Genomic DNA, 16,829 nt, shown 5'->3' on the forward strand with positions numbered 1-16,829 from the left:
GCGGCGGCATTCACATGTCGCTGAGCGGGCCAGACTGGTGCAAAGGGCCTAGAAGGCAGGATGGCAGCGAATCGCCTCAGCGGCACCGGTCTATGTTGATTCAATGCCGCGAGCGCCCATCTCTTCCTTACCGGTTCCACTGGATTACTCGGCCGCCGCCGGCTCCTCAGATTTGTCCTCAGTTGGGCATTCCGAGTTTTTTTTAGCGGTGGGACTCTCAGTCGCCTTCGGCTTTGACTCGGCTGTCTTCTTCTCCTTGTCTGACACGGGCTCCTTTGCCACCGCCTCATCCTTGGCGTTTTCACCGGTGCCGTGGACGCGGCACCTGTCGCCAAACTGACACGCCCGACCCTCCACCTCTTCATGCAGGAAGCGACATCCGTCGCCGAACTTGCACGAACCCTGAAGGTTAAAACAGCAGGCTGTTTGGCGCTCCCACTCACGCTGGGTTTCAAGTGTGCCGCCGACGAACGGCTTCTTCCGGCGCATCGGGAAGCTGCCCCGTCCGCCACGGAAGCCGCCGCGCATGTTGTTATAACCGCCGCGACCGGCGCTCGGATAGTACCAGTCGCCGCGGCCGCGACCTCCGCGATATCCGGGCATCGCCGGCGGGTACCCCTGCATAACATTGTACATGGGGTTACCCATCGGATAGCCTTGGGGATGCTGATAGTAGTTGACTGGAGACTGACTGTAGCCCTGCTGTGGCATGCCGTTCATGGGCTGGCTCATGTTGTAGCCACCATCGTTGTACGCTGCGCGGTCGTACTGCGGCCCGTGACCCCGAGCATCGTAGTGGGGACGTTGCATCATAGTGTCCATCAACGTGTAGTTGTAAGGTTTAGATACGTTGTATTCTATTGACTAGCCGAGTATTGGCATGCGGTTCGGAGAGAGAGGGGGGAAAGACGAGGTGAGGCGAGTGGTCTCGGGGATCCAAGGGGCCTGATAGGAAAGCTAGCATTCGAGTACACATGAGGGCCACCTGAGCTTATCATTCACACGGCACAACGGATATGGACAGGCAGGTGTCGTGGACAAGCGTGAGGGGATCAGCATAGAGGAGTTGGGGGAGGGGGGGAAGTGAATAACCTGCGCTCTTAGAGAAAGTTTACATACCGCCCTCGATCGACGGAACGCCGAGTGGTCAACTAGTCAGCAAAACACTACATCGCGAGTGAAGACAGCGTCCTCAAAACGTCAACTCCCACGCTGACACCCATCTGCCCTCCTCTTCTCCTCAAATAAAGGAAAAAGGAGAGGAAGAGAAGAACAGGCACAGAGTGTCCCCGCAAGCCCCCGCCCCCCCCCGGTGGCACAAGGCACAACAAAGCAGAGACCGCCCTCCAAGGTAAGTACACCTACGTTCACGCACGTACACACAATTCCTGAGAGTGGGAGCGGGGGCAGGTCCAGAGAGTCGAGCCTGGAGGCACAAGCATACCAAGAGGGCCTGACGTCGACATGCTCGCAGGGGGTGTTGTGTGCGCCGCGAGAGTGCCGTAGAAAAGGAAAGTCGGAGTGCACAAGAGAAAGAGAGGAGGGGGGGGGGGAGGCGAACACTCGTAGACACTTCACGTGAGCTATACATCGAATCTGGGGACGTGCCGGAGGGATCATCACGAATTTGTCACCTCGACGCACGGTGCATCTTCGTCACCTGCGAATTGCAGTCCCATTTTCTGCAGTCGAAAGAGCTTCTCGTCAAAATAGTTCTGGATCCACGCCTGCGCTTTCTCGGAGAGTTGTGTGATGGGCTGGTGTGACAGAGACTCGATAACGTAGTGCATGGAAGCAGAGTCGCCCATGTGCTCGCCCTTGGCGGGGATGCGGAGAGTACGCATGAGATCGACGACGCCGTTTTCCGTTAGCGTGTTTACCACGTTTTTCGGGATCCCCATGATGTACGGCTCGTCGCGACGGGAAAGGAGGTGACTACGGGCGAGGTAGAAGAGATCCTCAAACACGCTGCACATCGCCTTCCTCTCCAGGAGAAGGCGGTCGCGCGTTTCCAGTACCAGAGGCGCTGCATCGCTCCAGTCAAGGGCCTCTGCGGCGGATGCAGCAGAGTCCGCTTGACCGTCTTGCTTAGCGTCTGGACTATGAGGGGAAAATCTGCTCTCTTGGACGTCTGTCTCGTCGTCCGTCGCGCCGCGGCCTCCTGCCCGCTTCATGTACGTCTCGTAGAACATTTCGTCATTGGTGATCCTCATGTAGGCTTCATCAGCGATGCCGAGCAGCCGATCCTCGTCGAAGGAGGTCCCGTTAAGCAGCGGCTCGGCGAAATTAGTGATGAGGTTGACGGGCATTTCGCTTGGCGCGTCGCGGTCTGACACGCGCAGCGATCCACACCACAGGAGCCATAGTCGGTCGCGTTGGTCCATTTTGAAGTAGAGCACCATTCGTGTGATGTACTTGTGTTCCGTGTAGTAGAAATGCTGGACGATGTTCCCACACAGATGCTTCACATCCAGTGCAATGTTGCCCGACACGCTGCCCTCTTCACTGAGAAATGTGGGGCCATCGTATGTGACGGTGATGGAAAAGGGGTCGTAATCGGCTCGCTTGCGGTCGAAGATTTGGTACTTGTTGGTGCGACGCTGCACCATGCACACACGCGGGCTCCACACTGCCTTGATTACGCTATTCTGGAACCCTTTCGGGAGAATGAACTTCTGCAGGATGCCTTCCGGCTTGACCTTGCGTGCCAGGAAAGCAGCCAGCGTGTCACGGTTGAACACCTCGACGAGTGTACTCACCTCCGTCTCACCGTTGTCGTTCGTCTTCTCCGTTGTGCAGAGGTAGGTGCCGGCGATGGGAGAGCTTTCGGACAAGTCTTGCTTGAAGCCCATCTCGATGGTATTAGCGTCGAGGTCCTTGCCCTGCCTCCGTACTACCTCATTCGCCCTTATGTCCGTGGTGTACCAGCCACGCGGAAAGTTGTGCTCGTATACGACCGTGTCAGGAATACGAATCCCGCAGCACCCCTTCATCGTTTTGGGGTTGCGCTTCGCCAGGATGTTGTAGAGGCCCGTGACGACATCATCCCCCTCAAGGGGGTGATTTTTCATCCATGTGTGGTCCTTGTGTGCACGCGGCATCGCACCAGAGAAAGGCGTGCCGCGAGGGCAGTGTATCGAGAGGGAGGGGGAGAAGAAGAAGAAAAGCGAGAAAAGGCACTCTTCCAGAAAAAAAGGGGGGAAGGGGGTCGGACTCGAGTAGAGTTTCACCGACACGTTTTTCGTTGCGTTTGTTCCTGAGGGTTGCGCGATGTGTCACCGAAGAAAATCGATGCGAAAAAAAAGGGGGGGAAGGTGCACCGCAAGACATATGCACATATAAAGAGAGGAAAAGGAGGTGAGCGAGGGGAACCACAGGTAGAGAAAGGGGTGAAGGTAGAGCAGCAGTGAGGGCGGCAGCGGCGGCGGTGGAGTCTGTGTGTGCGTGTGGGAGAGGGGTGGGGGGCCCGAGGTAGAAAAAAAAATGACATGGCGAGTGTATCAGTGCCCCCGGCCGAGTGCAGTGCTGAATTTAGTGAGAGGACAATACACGTGTCGATCAGGCGGAGAATTCCAAGTCGTACGAAAAACTCACCTTTACTGCACCCAATACGAGTTTGTAACGCAGCCGAGCACGCAACGTATCACAGCGCGCGAGTTCACGGCAACTCAATCGCGCCATGCGACGTACACTTCATCGGTGCGAAAGCGCTGCGTGATGGTCGCCTCCGTCATGGTAGTAAAGGACCCACTGAGGTACTGAAGCAGTCCAGCGTACGCGATCATGCACCCATTGTCGATACAGTATCGCTGGTCCATGTCGAAGCAACGGCCGCCACGCTCTGCCGCCATAAGCTGCATCATCTCCTGCAGGCGCATGTTACAGCCCACACCACCGACAATGAGCACATCCGATGCTTTGATTTGCGACATGGCGCGCTCCGTCACCTCGACTAGCATGGCGAAAATGGTCTCCTGCAGGGAGAAGCAGATATCATCCGTGTTGAACGTCTTGCCAGACGGGACTGGTGAGCTTGTCAGCGGCTGCATCGCCTTGCGCCGCTTATCGGAGACCTCACAAACGTCCGGCTCACTGAATTGAGGGTGGCACACAAGCTGCTCGACGTAGGAGAGAAGGCCACTAAACGACATGTCCATTCCCTTGACCGTGTACGGCAGGCGGATGTAGTTCTTGCCCCTCTTGGCCTTCTGTTCAATGTTATAGCCCGGTGCTGGATCGTTTGAAATGCCGAGCAAACGGGCTACACGATCCAGGCAGTTGCCCACAGCAATGTCGATTGTCTCGCCAAAAATGCGGTAGCGGTGGTCAGCGTAGGCGATGACCTGCGTGTTTCCCCCACTGACGTAGAGCACCACAGGGTTTTCGCTCCTTGTAACGACACGGCCCATCTCAATATGGCCGACGCAGTGGTTGACGCCTACCAGCGGCTTCCCCCACAGCAGGGAGAGTGTTTTGGCTACGGTGCAGCCGACAGAAAGCGGCCCGCCCATGCCAGGTCCCTTGGTGTAGGAGATGATGTCGATGTCGGCAGGTGTCACTGCGGCGTCCTGCATGGCGCGCTGTACCACCTGCAGAACATGCTGGGAGTGGTGAATGGCCGTCTCGCGCGGCAGGAACCCGGTCCCAGGTGGGGTGATGTACGTCTCACGAACATTGGAGAGTACCGCACCGGTTTGATTTACAACCCCCACGCCGATCTTGTTGGCGCTTCCCTCGATTCCCAAGGACAGTGTGCGCTTCATCTGTGAGAAGCCAGAGTGCGGGCGCCGAGCTAAAGGACAGGTACGCCAAACCACCAAAGCAGAAAGGAGAGAGGAGAGGACAGGGGGGGGGGTAAGGTGACGTGAGGTGAGTAGATGAGACGCAAACACACTGAGGCAAAAAAGAAAAACACAGGAGAGGGGACACTGAGCATCGAACTGGTACACGTCTCTACACGGGGAGTGTATCGGGGTAGGGATAAAAGGGGAGGGGGGGGGGGGAATAGGTGGGAAGGGGAGGTCCAGGGAGGAACAGTCCGTGTGGAGTAGCGGGTAGGGGTTTCCTCCCTCTTTTTTTACAGTTCGTGACGCGTGCTTTCTTCGTTCGGAGAGACCCTCTCTGTCGACACACACACACACACACGTGCCACAGGGGGGTATCTTACTTCGTCATAACAAGATCATTGCGCGCCATGTTGCTTACCAGGCTGCGCTTCGCCGCGTACGCCTTCTGCCGCCCCAGATGCCATTTACGCCGCTTGATGGTAGTAAAGGCGGGTGAGTACAAGGCAGCGGCTCGCTGGTAGGTGGAAACGTCATGCTCGTTGCGAGCTGCGAACGCTGCACCGTATGCCATGCCGTTCGCGTATAACTGCCGCTGCAGCTGAAAGCGAGTGAATGTCACCTGAAACATGGGAGCGATGACGGTTGATCGTTCTTGGATCGGTGACGTCTGCACACCACCTGAGTGCCGTGCTCGTCGCCCGCATTTCACAGAGACCGGTGGGTGGAGAGGCAAGATGGGACGGAGAGAGAGAGAAATGAACAGGAAAGTCCACTGGTGTGGCGCTTACATGAATAGGGAGAATATGCCCAGAAGTGACACTCTTGAGAAGACGACAAAGTCACGGCGGCAGAGATAAGCCGCCACCGCATCACCCCTTTTCTCTTTTCTGTGTCCGCATTCGGACAGACCCGCTGCAAGTCTTTTCTTCTCAGAGGAGAGGAGAGAGGCTACACTATTTGTGCGGCTACGCTCCGCAGATCAAAAAAAATCTCTCAATTCTGGCGATCCTCCCCCCCCCTTCCCGGTTTGTGTGTATGGAGGGGGAGGGGGGAGGGGCGCATCAACGTCAAGCACCGCCCATTCATTCTTGTATGAAACTTGCAGAGCACACCTTCTTTGGGATTACGGAGAAAAAAAAGGGATGCACTAAACAGAACCAAGTGTGCGACAGCCGCACGACCGGCACATTCTCCACCCTCTCTTCCATCTGTCGCCTTGGGCCATCCCTCCCCTCTTCCGGGTGACAGGCACAAATCCACCCACTGCACTGCCGCGGGATACCCCCTCCTTAAAAGAGGTACTTTTCCTCTTCTGACTCGACGACTTCGTGGCGCTTGTGCACCAGCATGAGCGCTGCTGAAACCACCAAGAAGGGTACGACCAGCGTGTACTTAATGGTGGCCATGAAGTGCATGTTGAAGCTGAGAGAGATCGAGTCAGTGAAGGACTGCCCGTTCGGCAGTGTTAACACCACATTGACGGATGAGTACAGTCTCTGCAGCGGTGCGCGCACCTTCACAATATACGTTCCCGGCTTGTTGAAGCGATCGTGGTAAAGGCGTATACGGGTACCGACAGTGATATCCACCAGGTAGCTGCGGTGTGGAGTGACCGGTCGGGAGTCGTAGATGATGAACTCGAGGTTGAACGTGTCGCCTTGTATATCGCGGAACGTGCGGAAATTTTGTGTTATTGCGATGCCAACGTAGTTGCTACTCGCAGTAAAGCCATTGACCCCCTTCGTCTTGCTGGGCCACGCGTTCATGGCGGTGTACGGTGTGGTCGTTTCAAAGACGTAGACACCACCATTAATGGTGGTTACGACGAGGTTCATCTGCCCGTTGCCCAGGACGTCGTCGGCGAGGACCATGGACGAGGACTTCTCGTCGATGTCGATCGCTTCGACACAGCCGGAGACGCCGCGAACAAGGTAGACGCGGCCGTTGTGTGACGGCACCACGATATCGAGGCCCTCGCTGAACAGCATGCCGTTGAGATTCACCAGCAGCACCGGTGCCACGATAGAGCCACCCGTTATGATGGGGAAAGATGGAATTACTGTACCGTTGTTGCCGTGCAGGGCGTAGATAAGACCGGAGGTGGTGCCGAAGACGACGTCGATGTTTCCATCGCCATCAACGTCACCAAAGTTGACACGGTCAGCCACGCCGCCGATAACGTCCCTCCCCCACACGACACCTCCAGAGGAGTTGTAGCACTGCACCTTGCCCTCCGTGTCACCAATGCAGATGTCCAGAACGCCGTCGCCTGTGACGTCCTCCGCTGTAGGGCTGGCGGAGAGAGGCCCGAGAAGCACCGGCCACCCATCCAAGGATTTCCCATCCGCGGTGAAGCCAAATACAAAGCCTAGAGAGGTGCTGACAAATACCTCCATGACTCGGTCTTCGTCAGCGTTAATGATAAGCGGGGTGCTCAGGGCGTAGGCGGCGTTGGGGCCACTCTTGGTAGACACGTGCAGCACACGGGCCCATCGTGTCTCGCCTGTGACAAGGTTAAGGCAGACGACCGCTGTGGCAACGAAATCATCGGGCTGGACTCCGTCGGCGAACCGCTCTGGGTGTCTGGCAATGACCTCTTCGCTGAAGAAGTAGCTGACATGCAGAATCACATCCAAGTCGCCGTTCTGGTCGACATCTGTTACTACCGGGGTGGACAGGATGTGTGCGTCGACCTTGATCTCGTCCTCGTTGAAGGTTACGTTGGTCGCCTGCCGAAGGTTGTGCCCGTCAAAGTTCTCCGCCTCTGTGCCGTTAGTCCGCTTCGCGGTTTGGTACAGTTCGGGGTGAAACAGGAGGTCTAGCGAGGCGCGCGCCTCTGGACTGAGGTGGCTATTCGGGCCAACCTCCACCTTCGCCCATGGCAGATCCTTTGCACCGTAGTCCATGTCGAACTCCTCGTCATCGTCGATCCACAGTTTCCTATCGTCGTCCGTCGCGCCCCGCGCCGCTTTTTCTGCAACAGCGTCTTTCTCGTCATTGACCATGCCCTCCGTCGTCGTCGGGGTGTGGTGCCGCTGAGTAGCGGGATCTCGACGTCGCTGCTGAACCAGCTCGTCGGGCGTGAGGGTGAGGTCGTCCATTTGACGTGCTCTGAGGATTTCCCGCAGCACAGTGGTGCTGCTTATCGGTGTGCCAGGTCGAACGGTGGCTGCTTCCTGGGGTGGCAGGTTGTCCTTTGCCCAGTTTTTCTTCATGGCCAGTGGAGGGACCTCCAGGAATCCCTGCACCTTCCCGTCCGGGCCGAATATGACCAGCTCTCCCGTGTAAAGGGCAACCAACCACTCGACCTGACCGTCCCCGTTCAGGTCGACAGGAAGCGGGCTTGCATAAGTTTTCATACGAGGATGCATGAAGGGAAAGCCTGGGATGTCCTCTCCGGTAGGGCCATCGAGCGCCTCCAGAAACTGTGAATACGTGGGTATGAGAACTTCCTTGTGGCCGTCGTGGGCCAGATCTACAATGCGCGGTGTGGCATACACACTACTACCCACACGGGCTGACCAGCCCAGGCTAACACCATGGTAGCACTGGCCCGTCCTGTTTGGAACAACGTGCTCTGGTTCGCGTGCCGTGCACGCCGCCATGAGGAACAGCGCGCATATCGCCAGATAGAAGGGTGGAATCATCGCCTCACAGCGCATCGCGAGGGGAGATACGCAGCGCCTTCTGCGGTCGAGGTAAATGTGCAGAATGAGATGAAGAGCGAAGGGGCGGATGACCGCGTGAGATGGCCCCTGATCAACAGAAATGGTGTACTTGCTGATCGCACCAATAAAGCTGTTGGGCGTAGAGGGGCGAAGAGGAGAAGAGGATGTTTGTGAGTAAGGGACGAGGGGAGTTCGCTCCACAAAGAAAACCAAAGAGGGAGCCGTGCTCCACAGTCGTGGAGGAGAATCTTCACGGTGCCCACGGCCACACACCCATGGTGGCGTGGAAGACAGTCGCAATAGAGAACATCGAATTATCCCGTGCGATACCACTGCGTCAAGTGTGTCGATGTGCTCTGGCAATGGGGAGATAAAGCAGAGGGGTGTGCGCGGTAGTGGTGGTTAGTTGGTTGGTTGGTTGGTTGGGGGGGGGGAGTCGATAGGGAAGAAACAGGGGTGCGGCAACACACTAGGAAAGGGGGTCTTTGCCCCACAAGAGAGGGAAAGGCACTTCAGAAAGCCCGTCCGAGTCTACCCACTACAGCTCTCTACCCCTCAGGTGCACGAACTGCGGCATGGGCGTGGCCTTGGCCCGCACCTCTGCAGGAATCGCTCTTCTCTCGCCAATAGAGGGGAGCTCACCGGCCTTCATGCCTTTCAGATACGGTACTGCGTACGTCCCCAGCCAGGACCAGAACACCATAAAGGCAAGGAAGAGTTTCCATGGGTACACACGGAGCTGCTGAATCCTCTCCCGCCACGGAAGCGTGCGGTTGTGTTCAACGCGCTGACGGTCCATGTGCAGGGCGCGGAATAAATCGAAGCGTTCTTTTCCCTTCGTGTGGCTACTCGTGGCGTGCACCGTCGGCCGGCGCGGTGCCCCTTTTGAGTTCGACAGCAGCGAACTAAAGCACCGCAGCATGCCGAGTGAAATCCGATACACGTACGGTGTGAGCGCACGCAGTATCCAAAGCTGCACGCTCTCAACAATGCAGCCTCGGGTCCTCTCGTGGGCAGAGATGTGTGCATATGTCACGGAGATGAGGAAGAAGGCGGGGCGGGGTGCAGGGAAGGTTGTAGAAGAGCGAGATGTAGTCGGGTGAGCATAACCACAAAAAGGAGGCGGATCTCAGGTCAGTCTCTGCCGTTGGCGTCCATCGCCCGGGTAGCGTGGCTGTCTTCTCACACATCTAGACACAAAGCACGCACCTCTGCGGGGGGGGGGTCTATAGTGTCTCATGGGGTTTTCATGCAGCGGGGGATCGAACTGTGAAAGAGGGGTAGAGGTACAAATACAAATGACGAGGTCTATACGATATTGTGCCAGTCAACGCTACGGGGCACGCGACAGCCATCCAACACCCCGATGTGACTCGCTAGCTCTGGAAACACAGAGAAAGTGGAAATGAAACCACCAGTGCTCCATCACCACTCCGGCCATGCCGACACGCGGTGAGAGCACACATCAGTGTCCAACAGCACTGCGAACACGCCGGGGTCGAGTTCCGTGCTTCCCACTATGAGGAAGTGGGGCGCGTGCGCGCTGTCAGGCACTGCCGCATTTCGTGCTTCCACTTGAGCAATTCCTCCGCGATGCGGCCATTCTCTTCGATGAGGACGTCCCTCTCACCCGCGAGCCGCGTACACTCACCCGTGAGGCGGTCGTTCTCTTCGGACAATTGCTGCAAGTCGATGAGAATGTCATTCACGTCGGCGCCACCGCCGACGGCCACGATACTGGAACCCCCCTGCGCCGCGGAGGAGACGGCCCCCTTCAGCTGTTCAATCTCCCGCGCGTGGGCTTCCTCTTGTGCCATCATGTCCTCCAGGGTGTGTGTGAGCGACGCACATTGCCGCTCCGCCTTTTCGCGCAGCTGCTCTGACTGCGCAAAGTTGTTTGAGATGCGCCGAGTCTCCTGCTGATGGTAGTCGGCCGATTCACGCAGGTGCTCCACCTCTGTCGTGAGCCGCACTACCTCGCGTTCCACTGCTTCCCTGGCCAGCCGCTCGGCCTGCACCTCCTCACGCAGCTTGCGCACTCGAGTCTCTGCCTCGGCATTCAGTGAGGCAGTATAGCGGGACTGTGCGGCACGTCCCTCCTCCTCCATTCGCCGAAGTTGTTCCTCCATCTCGACTCGCCGCATCTTCTCTTGTTGCAGCACACGCCGGTGGTCCTCCCGGGCTGCTTCCAAAGTGCAGCGGCTACGCTCTGCTTCACGTTGCTGCGCCTCGGCGTACCCCTTCAGCCGCTCCTGCAGCGCTGCCTGCGCTTGCTGCGCCTCGCGCAGCTGGATTTCCTGCGCTCGATCCTGGTCAGCCAGCGTTTTCTTGAGTTGCACCATGTCCTCGTTGAGCTGCTGGATGCGCTGCTCATACTCGGCACGGTTGCGGCGAGCGGTGTTGACGGCGTCGGTCACCTGCTCAACAGCCTGGCGCTTCGCCTCCACCGCTGTGGACACCTCATTGCGAAGCTGCGTGATGAGAGACTGGAGCTGATCACGCTGTCGCTTCACTTCCTCTACCAGTGCCACCGCCCGCTCTGCCTTTTCCCGTTCGCTGGCGAGTTGATCTGCATACTCGGAATCCACGGCGCGCTGGTGCTGTTCCATCGCGTTGACGTCGTAAAACAGTGACTGAAGCTGTGTCTTTACCTTCTCCAGCTCTTTCTGTTTGTCGCTGTAGAGCTGCTTGTACTGGTCCGCAGCGGAGTGGTAGCCTTCGCACTGCTCCATCGTGTCCTCAATCTGCCGTTTGGCTTCTCTCACTTCTGCGGAGGTCGTGTCGAGTGTGCGCTGGAGCCGAAGCTGCTTACTCTCTAGTTCCTTGCGCAGCATGTCAACTGTAAGCTGCAGTCGCAGGGCCTCCGACGCATCGGCGCTGCACTTCATGCTGCGCAGCTTCTGATTTTCTCGGCCGAGGAAGGCCACCTCGTCCTGAAGGCGCGTGTTTTCCTGCTGGAGCCGCCGAATGCGGGGGTCGAAGGATGTGGTGGGCGAAACATGATTCGCCATCTGGCGCGGTGTGTCCTGTCGGAACAGCGTGTTCACACTGAGCGGAGCTACGCCGCGCGGCGGGCTGAGCTGAAAGCTGCCTGGCTGACTAGGCGTTCTCTTACGACGCCGCTCCTCCAGTCGCAGCTGCGCGCGGACGAGGAGCTCGTCGGTCGCATCGTCTGCGGCAGACGGCCACAGCCGCGAGGCGCGGACAGCACCGTTACCACTGTTTTCACCCTTTTGCGAGACGCCAAAGGCCGGCGGTTGTGGCCCTCGTGCTGTCCGGTGCGGGTGAATCGGCAGTACATGTTGAATGAACTCATCACTTGCTCGATCGTCGTCGTCGTCGTCTTGGACCTGCGCTGGACCTACCAGTGAAATGTGTGCTGCCGAGTCATCAGGAGTCACAGAGGGTGAGATCGCAAGGGGCCCCGCTGACTTGGCCAACGGCGTGGGCTGCTGGAGCGGCTGTGCTTCGGCCGCGGGTGTGCGATTCGTCACTGTTTTTTTGGTTGTCGATGCTGGCGGGGTGCTGCTCGCAACAGCAGCAGGGGATGCTTGTTTGAGTGCTGGGGGCAGCGACTTTGAGAGATGCGCTGTCGGCGAGGATGCGTCCTTTTGAGTGTTCTTGGCCGACGCAATGACCATTCCCGAGTGCTGCGTGCTGTCACAGTCGGACTCAAAAGCGATGCTCTCCGAATCCTCTGTTACACTGACAGTCTTGAAACTCAGCGACGGCATCGCCCTCCTGGGCTGGGCTGCTTGGACCTCGACATCGCTGTCCGAGTCCACTTCATCGAAGCGCCTGACACGGGGGGAAACTTTGCTCATTATTTGAGGGACTCACAGGCAAAAAATTAGCCGCGTGTGTGCGAAGGCGGGGGGGGGGGGATGGAGAGGAAAGGAAGGTGAGGCAGGGAATACAGCGCTCCCCTTGTTTGGGCCTCGGCGCAGCGTTCGTGATGTGCTAGCAGAATGAAAGAGAGGGGGGGGCGCTCACAATCCTGCATGTGCGCTATGCGCTGGTGGTCACTCAGCCCTCGAGTTTACTTTTATCCCCCTCCACAGGAGAGAGAGAGGAGGGGAGGGGGCGAAGAACGATAACAGAGGCTGGATTTGGGGGAGAGGGGGGAGGGAGAGCGAAGAGCAAGGAAAGGCAGGTCGTCAGAATGGCGCACAGCGGTTGTAAGATCTCAGCAGGTGGAGTGCCCCCTTACCCGGGTTGGGGCTTCCCCTTGATAGTGTGATGGATGCAGCCGAGGGTGTAGAGCTGGGCAGTACCCACTTCGAAAGAGGGCGTGTGCCACTAGTTGGAAGGAAAAACTCCATGTGTGTGTGTGTGTTTCACCAGCGATGCACCACTCTCTGTGAACGATAATAACGGCATTTGCCATATCGGGGGGGGGGTGGTAGTGGGCGCAAATGAGCACAACACAAGTGTATATAAATATATATATATAATCGAGATCGGCACGTTGGCTCCCTCACGTGTCAAGCGTACATCAAGGACCAGCACATGTTCTATTTTGCTGCGGTTGCCTCCGTTTCCTTTGGTGTGAATGGGGGGGAGGAGGAGGGGGGGGGGTGCAGGCTGGTGGGCACACTCGACGAGGAACTTTAGAAAGCCTCTAAAGCGGGATCACTGGCGTTCGTGTGACGGGGTTGCGACTGCGATACAGCAGGACGTAGGCAATGTGGGCCTCGCCGATCCCACGCAGCCGCTTCACGTCCTCCTCCGAGACGGCTGCCACGTGCTCGTCGTCGTAGATGAGCCACGTGTTTCCCTTTTTGCCCCAGTAAACGTAGTGGCCACCGTCTGCGCTGCGACCCTTGTGCGAGATGACACCACAAAGCTCATAGTAGCCGCTTTCATTCTTGAGGGTGAGAGGCACCCGCTCCTCCTCCGGCTTATCTGCTGGTGGTGATTCCTTCTCGGTCCGAGGGCGGCGGCGCCGCTCTAGCTCCTTGTCGCGCCGCTCACGGATCAGCTCGCGCTCCGGCTTCTCTGCCGCCTTGAGCTCTTCGGTGGAGACCATCGTGGTGTCTAGGATTAATGGAAACGTGATGGGCTTGAGGATCTTTGCCTTTTTTTGAATGTCATTGCGCCAGGAAAAGCGGACCATGTGCACAAAAAGGTACTCCGGTGTTTCACTCAGCTTGCTGGTGCGAGTAAATATGGCAGCGTCCTTGTGCAGCGCCTCGCAAGGGGCAGTGAAGCGCTCGTTGAAAGCGTTCTCGAGGCCCGCCTCCAGCGTTTGCACCTCGCCCGTGATGTTGCATGACAGCATCGTGAAGGGCACCTCAGATTCCTTTCCCTTGTCAGCCGGATCATCGACACAGGTGAGGGTCTGGTGCACCTTGCCCCTGAAGAGATGCACATACTTATCCGGCAGGACGGTGCTTACAGCCTGCAGCAGCATGTTCAGAACTTCCTGCGAGTCCTGCTGCATGAAGCCGCCGTGTTCGTCGCGCTCACCAAACGTGGGATTTGTTTGCACTAGCGTTGTCCAGAAATCCAGCGGCATCACCGCCTGTTTGGTGCTTTCCAGGGAGCGCAGCACCGCACCGAGTTGGCGCAGAAGTGTGTTGTCACCGCGGTAAAGCTCGAGCACTTCCCGAATTTCCGGAATACTCCGCATCATCTGAAGAGCCGAGTTCAGGTAGCACGTGTTGGCGATATTCCTCAGACCATTGGAGGTGGCTGCAGTCTCGGTGAAGCCCCCGGTCTGGTTTGCTTCGACAACGGTTGCCTGGACCGTCGGCACCATTGCAGCGCCCTCCGCTGACCCAATCAGCATGATCGTCTTACCAGCCGCTACTCCAGCGGCGCTAAGAGTAGCAGCATCTGCGCTCATGGAAGGCTTAAGACCCATAATCTTCTGCTTTTCCACTGGCACGCCTGTTTTAGCGTTGAGCGCTTCTTTTAAAAGGCCCACTGTGCTGCTCAAGTCCACCTCCAATGTGAGATTCTCCTTACCCCACTTCACTTTGATTTCGACCATGATGAGTGAGGCAACGAGCAAGCAGTGATGGTGTGATTCAGGGGTATTAAGGGGAGGGGGGGGGGAAGGGAGAGAGGGTACGGGTGATCGATGGGGATGAGGGCGCTGGTTGGTGGCGATGCTCTTCTGGACGTGTGTGCGTGTGTGTGTATGTATGTGTGTATTTGTGCGCTTGTACGAGTGCGAATGACAGCGATGTTGAGGGATGAGTTTAGGGGGGTCGTAAGAGTTACCAACGTCTCGTGCTCAAGGGAAAGGTCCGTGTGTGTGTGTGTGCAAACTACAGTTCAGCGAAGAGATGCTGTGGGAAAGGGGGGGGGTGAGAGAGCTATTGTCGCCTACGCAGGAAACGGTATTTCACTGTTCCGCGGCCTTGACAATTACAGGCAATTCACTCCCATCCAGGCGAGCTTTGTCGCTGCGCCACAATCTTTTTTCCCCTGTTCGACAACTGTTGCGCATATCTGTGCGAGTGTCCTAGCTGTGTCTCTTTAATTTTTTTTTCTTTTGACCTGCGGCAATGCGTACTCGAGACTTGGGGCACAGGCGGTCCCCCCCTCCCGGATAGGCGCCAGGGCCAGCGGTGGCACCAATCATCCTTGGTATAATCAGGAAAGAAGAAACATAATCTGATCTTTGCATGCGGACCGGATCCGTTCGCTGCGTGTGTCCAGGGGTCTGGGAAGACACCCCAGCTGGCGCCGCAGCAACGCACAAACGATGCTCTTTCTCTGCAAGGCGTCCCACGGGACGCAGCGGTACCACTGGGTATCGGCGGTGCGAATGAGGCGCTCAGCTTCCTTTCGGCGCATGGCGCCGTGGCTCCAGGAAGCGAAGATGGTCAGTGAGTTGTTGCGCGGCATCACTCGCACCCACCGAAAGGAAAGGTCGGCACCGACCAGGGTGCTGTGAACATCAAAGACCCTCAGTACCAGTACGATGAGAATGTTGAGCACGTACTCCGAGGCGCCGCGGTTTTGCAGCAGCGAAATGAGGCTGAAGTCTTCCGGCTTGGCTTCACGCCGCTCCAGAGCGCTCGCTTCGCGGAGAAGCTGGACAAATTTGTTGAGGTCCTCCACTCGACCGGCGTCGAGTGAGCGCACCTCCATCCGCTCTTGCACGGATTTCGCAATGTTGTGCACATACGATCGAAAGCAGACATGGTAGTCCTTGATGCAGCCCTCGAGAGAATGGCACGAGCCACACCCGACGCCCCCGCCGTAAAGGGCCGCGCTCATTAACACCATGCCGTCGTAGAGGTCCCAGTGCTGTTGGCCCACCAACCGTTGCCACTCTGCCAGCACCCAGATGGAGAAGAGAGACTTGCGGGCCTCCTTGAGAAAGGCAAAGGCGTTTGCCACCGCCGCTGAGGTGTACGGCACCGCGAAGGAGCGGCGGAGAATGTGGCGCGGCTCCTCGCCCGAGGAGATCCATATCTGCGAAGGCACAAACTCAGCCCATTGCGCCTGCACGATCCGCGGTGAGGGCGGCCTCTCCACCAAGGAGACTAGCTTCAAAGACCTGCGATAGAGGGAGTGGGCGAGCTCCTTGTTGATGGCGCCACCTCCATTGTTCATCGCGTGAGCTGAGGATGGGAAAGGGGAGCGGGACAAAAAAAAAAGGGTGGACGCTTTTTGCGCTTGAGTCCTTCACCACGACAAGCACAGACTACACAGTCGAGGGGACTGGGGTGACCAGGAGTGTGTGTGTGTGTGGGGGGGGGGGGAGATCACACGCCCGCGCGACTCTATTCCTTGACGATTGGCAGGAGCGGGAGCAACGTCGATGGTGTAATCATCAACTCCATCCATCACTGCCATCTGGAACAGGGAACGAATGGGTCATTAGAGGTCGACGCAGTGCACGGTTCAGCAAGGAAGAACAAAAGGGGGTGGCGAAAGGCGAGGGAGGGGTAGGGGGGTTCGTGAGAGAGTCGTAGACCGATAGGAACGAACGCATGTGCGTCATGACTTCGCATTCACAGCGTTGCGGTAAGATGAACCGAATCCGTAGAGTGACACGGTGAAGGGGCGCTTGCATGCGTGTGGGTGCGCGGCGTGCACCATTCGGCAGCACGGCATTCATAACAGCAGCCTTGTCCGTGTGCTTCCACGTCTCTGCGCAAGAAACCGGTGCAGGCAGAGAGGGCGCTCTTTTTGTTTTTGTATTCTCTTCACATTAGGGAGATAAGATGGGTGAGGCACGTCCATCGCTAAGCCAAAAGTAGACGCATACGGACACTGGCCTGCGCCCATGCGCACATTCCCACGCCAAGCCGCGCCATCATACACAGGCAGGCAACCCGCGTGGAGGAGCGCCACATTAAACTCACAACGCATCTTGCGTAGTTTAACCAACACAGAGAAGATACAGGCACGA

At 57.7% G+C, this 16,829-nt stretch overlaps 8 protein-coding genes across 8 annotated transcripts; all 8 read right to left on the bottom strand.

Annotated features, from left to right (window-relative positions):
• Nucleotides 1-144: 144 nt before the first annotated feature.
• JKF63_03746 (uncharacterized protein) lies at nucleotides 145-822 on the bottom strand (the record flags this gene model as incomplete). Its single annotated transcript, XM_067899745.1, has 1 exon — nucleotides 145-822. One exon carries the CDS (start codon nucleotides 820-822, stop codon nucleotides 145-147), a length of 678 nt encoding a protein of 225 aa, XP_067754951.1.
• Nucleotides 823-1,619: 797 nt separating this feature from the next.
• Nucleotides 1,620-3,101, bottom strand: JKF63_03747 (uncharacterized protein; the record flags this gene model as incomplete). Its single annotated transcript, XM_067899746.1, has 1 exon — nucleotides 1,620-3,101. The coding sequence occupies one exon, from the start codon at nucleotides 3,099-3,101 to the stop codon at nucleotides 1,620-1,622; it is 1,482 nt and encodes a 493-aa protein (XP_067754952.1).
• A 567-nt stretch (nucleotides 3,102-3,668) lies between these two features.
• Nucleotides 3,669-4,763, bottom strand: JKF63_03748 (uncharacterized protein; the record flags this gene model as incomplete). Its single annotated transcript, XM_067899747.1, has 1 exon — nucleotides 3,669-4,763. The coding sequence occupies one exon, from the start codon at nucleotides 4,761-4,763 to the stop codon at nucleotides 3,669-3,671; it is 1,095 nt and encodes a 364-aa protein (XP_067754953.1).
• Nucleotides 4,764-5,163: 400 nt separating this feature from the next.
• JKF63_03749 (uncharacterized protein) lies at nucleotides 5,164-5,415 on the bottom strand (the record flags this gene model as incomplete). Its single annotated transcript, XM_067899748.1, has 1 exon — nucleotides 5,164-5,415. One exon carries the CDS (start codon nucleotides 5,413-5,415, stop codon nucleotides 5,164-5,166), a length of 252 nt encoding a protein of 83 aa, XP_067754954.1.
• A 661-nt stretch (nucleotides 5,416-6,076) lies between these two features.
• Nucleotides 6,077-8,449, bottom strand: JKF63_03750 (uncharacterized protein; the record flags this gene model as incomplete). The annotated part of the gene is made up of 1 exon (XM_067899749.1): nucleotides 6,077-8,449. One exon carries the CDS (start codon nucleotides 8,447-8,449, stop codon nucleotides 6,077-6,079), a length of 2,373 nt encoding a protein of 790 aa, XP_067754955.1.
• A 544-nt stretch (nucleotides 8,450-8,993) lies between these two features.
• On the bottom strand, nucleotides 8,994-9,377 carry JKF63_03751 (uncharacterized protein; the record flags this gene model as incomplete). The annotated part of the gene is made up of 1 exon (XM_067899750.1): nucleotides 8,994-9,377. One exon carries the CDS (start codon nucleotides 9,375-9,377, stop codon nucleotides 8,994-8,996), a length of 384 nt encoding a protein of 127 aa, XP_067754956.1.
• A 595-nt stretch (nucleotides 9,378-9,972) lies between these two features.
• On the bottom strand, nucleotides 9,973-12,279 carry JKF63_03752 (uncharacterized protein; the record flags this gene model as incomplete). The annotated part of the gene is made up of 1 exon (XM_067899751.1): nucleotides 9,973-12,279. The coding sequence occupies one exon, from the start codon at nucleotides 12,277-12,279 to the stop codon at nucleotides 9,973-9,975; it is 2,307 nt and encodes a 768-aa protein (XP_067754957.1).
• Nucleotides 12,280-15,058: 2,779 nt separating this feature from the next.
• On the bottom strand, nucleotides 15,059-16,027 carry JKF63_03754 (uncharacterized protein; the record flags this gene model as incomplete). Its single annotated transcript, XM_067899752.1, has 1 exon — nucleotides 15,059-16,027. The coding sequence occupies one exon, from the start codon at nucleotides 16,025-16,027 to the stop codon at nucleotides 15,059-15,061; it is 969 nt and encodes a 322-aa protein (XP_067754958.1).
• Between the last annotated feature and the right edge of the window lie 802 nt (nucleotides 16,028-16,829).

This window comes from Porcisia hertigi, chromosome 31 (genome assembly GCF_017918235.1).
Source record: "Porcisia hertigi strain C119 chromosome 31, whole genome shotgun sequence".
In the NCBI taxonomy this organism is placed as follows: Eukaryota; Euglenozoa; class Kinetoplastea; order Trypanosomatida; family Trypanosomatidae; genus Porcisia; species Porcisia hertigi.